Consider the following 9,472-nt stretch of genomic DNA (forward strand, 5'->3'; position numbering starts at 1 on the left):
ATTGCGCACTGTGACGTGCTAGCTTCTTTTGTTTACATTTCGATTGTGTTTTACGTTTTCGGGCAGTTAATTAAATATGGGTAAGAAAGAGGGTCTCGAGGGGAAGCTTTTTATTTCCGATGCGTAGGGCGTAGTAATCGGGAACAAGAAACCCATCAAGTGCAGCCATTACAGTGAAGCATCGAGCCAGAAATTTAATCAGCTGTCGAATTATACCGTGTTCAATAAAGTTACAAATTATCTTATCACACGAAAAGGCTCACATAACTGTTGTAAAATTGTTTATGATTTCACCTAACACAATACGAAAAAAAATACATAAACCATCAAATGATTTGTAATTAATAAACGAATTCAAATGAATTATTCAAAACTTTTTTATACGTCGGGCTGATACAAAAGATTTATTTACTGGGTTTATTTAAATTATTATTAAATTATTTAAATTTCGAAAGTTAACTTAAAATTATAAGAGAATACCTAAAAAAAAGGTTTATACAAATATTAGTTTGACACCTAAGTTAATTAAATCACAATATTTATTTAGTGTGCATCACCCAATTTTAAAAAGCCAGTCAAAACACTTCCATTAAGGTAATTATCATTATTTCTGCTTTGTCGTTTTACCACCGAAATGGCATTATAGCCCAAACCTTTTTTTGGCCTAAAGCAGCACAACAGACACTGAAAACAGATACTTTTTTTGTTGGCCATCAAAAGAAAGTAAAAGTGTCGACCAGTTGTGGCGGCTGGCTTTATGAATTATACATCTATATGTATATTTTGTATGGTCTGGCTACCGCATTACATAATTGGCATTTGGGACGACTGCCAATGCAAATAAAGCATTTGGCCGGCAATTATTATTTGTCATTTCAATTTTAATGGGTTCCAACACCTTTCTTTTGGCGGTCATTCAATTACGTACGGCAATCGGCCCTCGAGAAACTGCTCCATTTGCTCGATTAATTTGTCGTTGACTAGACTTTTGACGTCGTTGGAGATAAGAAAATCCAAGTGATTGAATTTTAGGGAGTTAATTCTCCTCACACTCTTCACTGACTTCAGCATTCGGGCATAAATGCCATGCACACCTTCTGGCGTGGCAATAGCATCGGTTTCCCCGAAATACAAAACGATCGGCACAGTAATCTGACTTATATTGTAAGTAAGTGCTTCTACTCCGTGATACGTCTGCAAATTCTCCACTGGACCGAAATCGTACGAAATAAAGTCACCCGATTTCCATATCTGCTGTAGATGTTTTATCTCCCTCGCGGAACCGCCCTGGAGAAGATTTTCATAGTTGAAGGCTTCTAGTAGCTGGGGAAATAGTTAGTTTTAATAGGGTGTACCTAGAAATTGATGAGATTTTATTGCATTTATAACCTGTTTATTGCTGTGAGCGCTGCCTACCAACTGCTTGGAGTAAAACTCGCAGTTCTCACGTTTACTTTGACATATTTTTCGAAAATATCCAGGTGGAAAGATCTCAAACTTGTTTCCCTTCTGACGTTTCTGAAACAAATAAAAGACAAATAATATTATATTATAACTTAATACTTTGACCATGACTTACATTAAGAAATTTAAATGTCAATATTTAAAGTTCACACCTTTCAAAGAAACCGTTTTTAAATTATTTAACTGGAACACAATAACATTAAACATTAAACTTGATTTAAAAGTGCATTAGCTTCTATAAATGCTTAGCTGATAATTGTAATCTGAGCTTTTCAAATTTCATTGAAATGCAATACTTTTAATAAAATCTTTCCACTAGAATAGATTCCACTCAGCTGAGTTGCTTTACTCTCCCCAGACTTAAAGTCCACTCAAACACATTTAAAGTCGACCCAGGGGGTTATCACCGAGTATGTTTTGTTCCCTAAATAATCTCAATTTTTCCTAGTTTTCAGTAGTTTTTAATCTCAGTGGAAATGTCACGCGGTGTTAAGGCCTTATAAGCTACACAGAGAGAAAAATAAAATAAATTAAAGGAAATATTTGTTTTATATCCGTATTGTCAAACAAATAGTCCATGACTGAACCCTGTGTCACGAAAATGTGTTTAAATCAAACCGTTAAGTTAATTAAAATACTATGCACCAAATTTAATATGTCGTCAATCATAGATTTGTTATATTCCTAACTATAATACGTGGGTAATGACAAGCAGTATTGAAAAATTGATTCGTTTTGTTATGCTTGTGCTATTTATAAAAATTAAATTATTATATTTTATTAAAACTATGTATTATATTTCATGGCTTTTAAAAAAAAAGCGTTATTAAAAAAAAACGGCCTATATTGTTAAGTGATTGGAAAAAAATTACTTTTTTAGGTTAACTATCTCGCACTGATTTTTAATTTTAGTGTACCATCTAGAGCCGATCTCGGCAGTAATCTATTTTCGCGCTTCAGTCACTGCGCGATGTTCAGACTAAGCCAACGCCTGCCTGCCGCCCTCGGCGGTCTACGCCACGCCTCCTCCGCCGGCGAGAGTCAGCGTACCGCCCTCTACGATTTCCACGTCCAAAAGGGCGGGAAAATCGTGAACTTCGGAGGCTACGCCATGCCGGTTCAATACTCCGACCAGAGCATCATCGCCTCGCACCTCCACACGCGCCAGGTGGGCTCCATCTTCGACGTGTCGCACATGCTGCAGACCCGGATATTTGGGAAAGATGGGGCCGCCTGTCTGGAGTCCGTCTGCACCGCGGACATCCTGGGCACACCGGATGGCAGTGGCGGCCTCACCCTGTTCACCAACGAAGCGGGTGGCATCCTGGACGATCTTATTGTGAACAAGGTCAGCGAGAAGGAGCTCTACGTGGTCTCAAATGCGGCAATGAAGCAACAGGACATGGGCATAATGAGCGCTGCTGTGGTGAGTCGTGTTTACTTCAAAAGGCGGTTCCATCAATAAACTAAATCGGTTTTCCCAGAGTAACTTTAAGGCACAGGGCAAGGACGTGGCCATCGAGTTCCTCAACCCCACCGATCAGTCTTTGGTGGCGGTTCAGGGGCCCCAGGTGGCTGCCGAACTATCCAAACTCCTGCCAAAGGATGCTGCCCTGGAGCAGCTCTACTTCATGAGATCCTTTGTGACCAGCTTGGCTGGGATCCCCGACGTCAGGATCACGCGGTGCGGCTACACTGGCGAGGATGGTGTGGAGATATCCGTGGAGTCCAGCCAGGTCCAGAATCTAACCGAATCCCTTCTTCAGAGTGGCATCCTCAAGCTCGCCGGCCTGGGAGCCAGGGATTCCCTGCGATTGGAGGCGGGACTCTGTCTGTACGGCAGTGACATCGATGCCAAGACCACGCCCGTGGAAGCGGCTCTCGCCTGGCTGGTGTCCAAAAGACGCCGCACCACCCGCGATTTCCCGGGCGCTGAAGTGATTCTCGGCCAGCTGAAGCAGGGCGTCAGTCGGAGGCGAGTGGGTCTCCAGATGTTGGGGGCCAAGCCGCCGCCAGCCCGCTCCGGAGTGGCCATCTTCAGCCAGGGTCAGCAGGTGGGTCAGGTGACCAGTGGCGGTCCCAGTCCCAGTACTAATCGCAACATCGCCATGGGCTATGTGACGGAGAATCTGAAGGCCATCGGCACAAAGGTGGAGTTAAAAGTCCGCGACAAGTTCTACGAGGCCGAGATCTGTAACATGCCTTTTGTAAAAGCCAACTACTATATCAAGCCGAAGCAATAAATGAGCTGAGATCTACCTACATGTTATAAGCAGTTATTTGAATGAAAAACTAGGGTTGATTTCTTTCATATAATACGCCTAGAATGTGTTAATGCTATATCTTAATAAATTCCGTGAAATTGCAGAAAGCATAGTAGAAGATATCAACAAAAAAGAGTAGTTTTACTGCAATAAAAATTGAAATTAAATATCACCATGAATACTTTTCAAGCCGAAATTAAAGCATACAGTGCATTTTAAGGAATATTTAAATGGTTTTTACATAAGATGTGTTCTTTGGTTAACATTTAAAGATTTGTGAATATTCGGATATTTTTTTTGAAGACGAACTGCAATAATTATGCAATATTTAAAATAACAATTTCCTAATTTTAACAATGCGGCAAAACCTTTACAAATGGTTTTTTGGTTTTGTGGCTGTGGTTCCTGCTTTTTAAATAATTTGAACTACAACTATGAATGTATGTCTGTAATTACCTTGACAAACTTCATGAGGTGGCGCACCTGGTAGGAGTCGAAACGCACCTGGCGATGCAGTCGAGCCAGGGGCGCCATGGCCTGCATCAGCTGAATGCGCTGGTTAAAGCGGGGATGCACTGCGCAGAGCACCAGGAACGCGTTGAAGGCCTAAGAGCAGTGTTTAGGGGGAGTTAGCTACCTGACCCTCACCTCACGAGCTCACCTGCGAGTGTCCAATTAGCAGCACCTGGCGCGGCACTTTCTCCTCCCCATCCGACCCTTGACCTCCAGCCTCGCCCCCTCCTCCGCGGGCCTGCTGCTCGCCGCCTGTGACCTCCGCCATGTGGTCAATTATGGCCGGCAAATCGTAGGCGCCGTGCTCGTGGAAGCTAAAGCGCCAGAACTCAGCCATTACGTCGGTCAAGTCGATGTGCCTGCGTCCGTAGGGCGACACTCCGCGCAGATTCGCCAGCCACACGTCGTAGTCGCGATGGTACAGCTGAAAGGCTGCACTCAAAAAAATCACTATTAAGTTATGTTATATCTTTGTTCTTTTGAGGAAAACAAAAAATTAAAGCTTTATTTTTGATTTTTATAATGCTAATTTAAAATGAAAAATGTTAGAAAAGGTTTTTGATGCATTGCCTAAGCCAAGAGTAAACAAATATTACTAATTATTTTAAATGTTGTTTTTGTTACACGTTCTTCATCATTTTATTTAATTAGACTTTATAATAAATTTATATATTTTTTCAGTCTAGTTTTGTTTTTAATTTGCATTATTTTTGACACGAAATTTCTCTCCCACATCTGCTTTATTAAAATATGAAACACTTGTTAGTTATTAAAAAAGTTTCCAAACTTAGACTCCATTTTTATAAAATTTTTTTTAAACTTACTGTATTGATTTTTATTTAAGTGCATGCCCGGAGGTGCAAATTCGCTTACCCAAACTCCGTTCTGGTCCCAGGCAGACCCATCCCAGAGAGGAACCGAGCAGTCCGTGGACCAGGAGCACGGGCTTAGCTCCGAGACGTGGTAGGCGTTGCACCTGCAGCTGATAGCCATCCGCCGTGGTCACATTGTGCAATTCGTGGGTGACATTCTGGGCCTCCAGCCAGTCCAGCTGAGTGCGATGCATGAAATACACGGGGAAAAATTAATACTTGGGGTCCTAAATACAGATATTTAATTTAAATAATTTATATCTGTTCGGAATAAGGACATGTCAAGAATTAAAGGCTTATTCCTTTCCTTTTCCTCAAAAGAAAATTAAACAATAAAATATGCTAAAAATTATATTTTAAGACTTTTACTGCGGAACTCGTTACTTGTAGAGTAAAATGTATTATTATTATTATATTCGGTTAAGATGTAACAACTTAAGGGAAGACTTCAAATTTTTTATCATGCAATTAATAATTTATTAATGATCACACTTTTGATACTAAACTTAAGTATTTGACGTAAAATAAGGAGAGGCTTTCACTTACCGTCGTCCATTTATATCGCGATTCTACTGGGGAGGAGGTTGTATTTTTGCCAATTGCACACACGACGAGCAATACCTTGATGGTGACGGTCCAGCTAAGCCTACTCATTTCGCCCCGCTTACTAAGTTGGGAGCCGTGGTCAGTCTGCCATGGATACACTAATTGCCCAGTTCCCCAGATTATCTTTCCACTTGAACGACTGCTTTAAAATGGAATAATTTGGTAAGGGGAACGCAGAAGTTATAAGTGACATCTAAGCTAAATTTGGATCTGAATTTTTATTTTGCCTCTTGCCTTTTTAATTTGCAGATTACTTTCCGAAACCGAATACTTTAAATCACGTCACAGTGTTGAGGAATTCGTGGTCTAAGTCTTAAAAATTTGACTTTTACAACCTTTTTAAAGCTTAAACCAAACCATGAACATCTGACTTCAAAGTTAAACAAGAAATTTCCATGTTGGGGCTCTATTTATTAAAAACATGCATTTATTTTGACAAAGTCTGATATGTGTCTAGGCTTTGGGCTTAACAGCAGAAATTAATACACTTAATATAGTATACCATGCGAAGTTACTTTTTGTCGTCAAGTTTGGATCGTTGTTACATTTGTTTAAAGTCTAGTTGGCCAACAGCTTTAAGCATCTAAAATGTTTGTAACTTTTTAAAAAAACATATATAATACTTATACTACATACTAATAATACTATACTAATATCAAATAGTTAAATTATTAAAACACAGAATTGAATCAAAAACAAAATTAAACTTTAAGCATTACTACTTGAAATGGCGTATCAAGTTGTTTATAATACAATTATTTTTCTGATTCTGCACAATCTGGTAAATGCCAAGCAATGCAATTCGCAATTAAATAAAGCGCAGTTGCACCCGCATCCATACCCACAGACATCCAAATCGGAAGTGCAGTGCGTATGGAGACTTTCACAATTAATTGCAGTCCCCTGGCCTTATCACTCAGTAATATTCATATTCGCAAAAGGGAGAAAAAACTGGAAAAAAAGGAAAATGTGAATACCGAGACACTCAGCAATCCAGTTGCAATTGGAACTCGGCAACAGAACGCTCCCACGTTGTCCACGTTTATTTACTTATCGCTGGGAGATAACAATTGACTACCCGTACAACAAAAAATCCCGACGAACTTTATTAAAATTACGCTCGAAAAGTGGAAGGGTGCACAAAAAAAAACGGGCTGAATAAAAGGAATAAAAGGCCAAAGAAACAGAAGTGAGCCAGCAGCAAACGCCAAATTAAATGGTATACAAAAAGGCGAACGAAAAAAATAACCACAAGGCTGCAGGAGGTGGTGGGTGTCCATAAGGTGTGGGCCAGCGAATACGACTGGCAACAAAGGACATGCACTGGCCATTGGTCCTGGATCCTGAATTCTGAATCCCGAATCGTGTGTTCCAGAATTAAAAGCAGCATCATCTGTGTGCAGTCCAAAAGGGTGCCAAAACCTCATCCTCTCACCACCCTTACGAACCTTGTCGTCTGCGGGGGGCGTGTCCCGCGAGGTCGGCAATGGCATATGTATGAATTTTTATTAAATTTAATAAAGCTGCAATTATGCAATTTACTCTGGCTGCATTTGTCACGCCCAGTCACGGCAGTCAAAGTGAACCCAGAGAGCTGGAAATTAATTTGGCTGCGGTTACAACAGCCAGCGATGCGAAGCCATGCTATGGAATCTGAACAGAGAAATTTAAAAAAAGCCTTCTGCGAATTTATGAAACGGCGGGCAGACTAATGGAAAATGGGGAGATGTTATCATATTCCAATCGAAAAAGACCTTCCCTGTCGAAATAACAAATTAACACAAGCCATCTAAGGGTGGTAAAAAAAAATGTAAATTTCTGTAAATTTCCATTTTCAAATATTTGGTTTGAGACTTATAAGCAAATTGTTTTATTTTTTATCAGACTTGACATATTTAAATCATTCCAGGGCTAGGCCACATCAAACCAGAAACTTCGACTATGCCCCTTTTCTCTGGGTGTATATACTTTCTAATACACTTTAACGTTTCCTACTAATAGTATTTGAATCTAGCATTGTTTTTGTTAAAATGAACATTTAGCTTAAAACGAGGAAGAGTTTGTGTAAAATAATTCTGAAAGCACATTTAAATATTTTATTTATTTTCTGGTTTCTTATCGGAGATAACAGGACACCGCTCCAATTTATTCCCCAGAGACACAGTTTCAAATTTGCATGCATGGGGAATACATCATCAACTCATATTCCCACCCATAAAACTCAGCAAAAATTACACGTATTTATCTGCTCTAATGACATTTTTTACGCCTCGTAAAACACGAGCCATAAACAGGGCGGGTGGAGCGAACTCGGCACGCATCAATTGACATTTTTGGCACTCGTTGAATTGGCACAAAGGTGAATCGTAGCGCCAACAATGGGCCAAATCGACAGCGATTTCGATGCTAAGCGCTTGATAGAAAAATCATTACGCCGAGTAAATAACATCGAGGTAAACAAGTTTGCGGCAAAACAAAAAAAAGACCAGACAACGGGAAAAAGGTGAAAAAATGAAAATAGTAATGAAAATGGTGGCAAACAAAAGTCAATCACTTGCCGTTGTTGTCGAAGGAATTGTCGAAAATATTATCGAGGGGAATCGAACCAAAAGACACTTTGTATTATTAAACGGCAGATAGACAAATCAAAATGCGCCGAGGGTGACAATGGTGACGGCTTGCTTTTCCTCGACTTTTCGCTCCCGTTTCCGCTGAACTTTTCCGGCAGGTGGAAATTCTCGCACAGACACAACCGCACCCGAGTTCAATGTAATTGACGAGCTGACTGGCTGGGTAAGTGAGTGAATGAATCGTGTCGTTTATTGTGGCAACAGCTTTTCAGAGGAGCTCGCCTTCGATTTCCCTTTTCCGCAGAATGTTCCCTTGTTTGTCTTTCAACTCAATTGCACGGCAACTTTCGGTGGGTCGGTCGCCTTCCTTTTCCTTTTTTCCGCCTATGCGACTCGCTTCTTTATTTTTATTATTTCCTATGCCTGAATGTGAATTGCTTTTGAAATGTTTGCGTGCCATTTGTGTTGACAGTAAAATCCGCTTAATGATTTCATTTTGGTTATAAATAGGATTTTTGCCTGAATATGTTAAAAGAAAGAGCCCCATTGTGCTCACTTGGTGTACGTAATGTAAAAAAGAGTAAGTAGTTTAGATTACAGCTAAATAAAAAGGCATGATTTATTTGAACATTAAAATATAAAACATTTAAACTTAAAACTTGTTTCTGTAATTCAATATTTCGTTCTTTCTATATATTTAAAACATTCAGGATAAAAATATCTAGGCAAAAACTATTAAGCAAATAGCTATAAAGAAATTTGTTTTTTACATATAAATATTAATCTCTCTTCTTATTACCCGGTTAAAATTAATAAAAGTTTTAAAACAGAAAATGTATTTTTTTTATTTATTAAAGACGAAAGTAAAGTTTATAAAACTAAAATATAAAATTAAACAGTTTATAAATTCGAAAATGTCAAAAATTTCATTTAAACGCGATTTCAAGACCATAAGACGTTTTACGTTATAATTCGCTTTAAAAAGTTGTTAAGTAAAGAAACGATTTAAACCATTGACGCCAATCTTTTTGAATACAAAGATAGGCCAGAGCTCAAGCCTCTATTACTTAATAAGTGCACATTTTATTTCTCAACAAGTATCCGTCGAATTATGTGCGCTTTTTAAGTAAACAAAACGTGAGTTTTCGAGCGGAATTAAAGCAAGTTTTGAAAGCAAATTTTC

At 39.2% G+C, this 9,472-nt stretch overlaps 2 protein-coding genes across 4 annotated transcripts; one reads left to right on the forward strand and one right to left on the reverse strand.

Moving 5' to 3' along the window:
• Nucleotides 1-104: 104 nt before the first annotated feature.
• On the reverse strand, nt 105-5,839 carry LOC128261266 (lipase 1). Of its 3 annotated transcripts, none has more exons than XM_052994865.1 (6): nt 5,660-5,813; nt 5,115-5,292; nt 4,390-4,673; nt 4,185-4,334; nt 1,390-1,518; nt 105-1,323 (listed from the first exon to the last, which is right to left on the reverse strand). In XM_052994865.1, the coding sequence occupies exons 1-6, from the start codon at nt 5,765-5,767 to the stop codon at nt 913-915; spliced, it is 1,260 nt and encodes a 419-aa protein (XP_052850825.1). In that variant the 5' UTR covers nt 5,768-5,813; the 3' UTR covers nt 105-912. The 3 variants fall into 3 exon arrangements, 2 of the variants coding, with proteins under 2 accessions (XP_052850825.1, XP_052850826.1); XM_052994866.1 differs by having other exon boundaries at nt 1,182-1,355; nt 1,417-1,518; nt 5,660-5,839; XR_008268247.1 differs by lacking the exons at nt 105-1,323; nt 4,185-4,334; nt 4,390-4,673; nt 5,115-5,292; nt 5,660-5,813 and adding an exon at nt 1,580-1,732.
• Nucleotides 2,414-3,728, forward strand: LOC128261268 (aminomethyltransferase, mitochondrial). Its single transcript, XM_052994867.1, has 2 exons — nt 2,414-2,890; nt 2,949-3,728. The coding sequence occupies exons 1-2, from the start codon at nt 2,435-2,437 to the stop codon at nt 3,705-3,707; spliced, it is 1,215 nt and encodes a 404-aa protein (XP_052850827.1). The 5' UTR covers nt 2,414-2,434; the 3' UTR covers nt 3,708-3,728.
• Nucleotides 5,840-9,472: the final 3,633 nt, after the last annotated feature.

This window comes from Drosophila gunungcola, unplaced genomic scaffold (genome assembly GCF_025200985.1).
Source record: "Drosophila gunungcola strain Sukarami unplaced genomic scaffold, Dgunungcola_SK_2 000001F, whole genome shotgun sequence".
In the NCBI taxonomy this organism is placed as follows: domain Eukaryota; kingdom Metazoa; phylum Arthropoda; class Insecta; order Diptera; family Drosophilidae; genus Drosophila; species Drosophila gunungcola.

Bases quoted from the DNA above. Each gene is read 5' to 3' on its own strand.
- LOC128261266 (XM_052994865.1), bottom strand. From the start codon at position 5,767: ATGAGTAGGCTTAGCTGGACCGTCACCATCAAGGTATTGCTCGTCGTG. The intron at 4,335-4,389 runs GTGAGCTCGTGA...CACTGCTCTTAG, and splicing joins TGCTAATTGGACACTCGCAG to GCCTTCAACGCGTTCCTGGT. The intron at 1,519-4,184 runs GTAATTACAGAC...TATTTGTTTCAG, and splicing joins ACCTCATGAAGTTTGTCAAG to AAACGTCAGAAGGGAAACAA.
- LOC128261268 (XM_052994867.1), top strand. From the start codon at position 2,435: ATGTTCAGACTAAGCCAACGCCTGCCTGCCGCCCTCGGCGGTCTACGC. The intron at 2,891-2,948 runs GTGAGTCGTGTT...CGGTTTTCCCAG, and splicing joins GCATAATGAGCGCTGCTGTG to AGTAACTTTAAGGCACAGGG.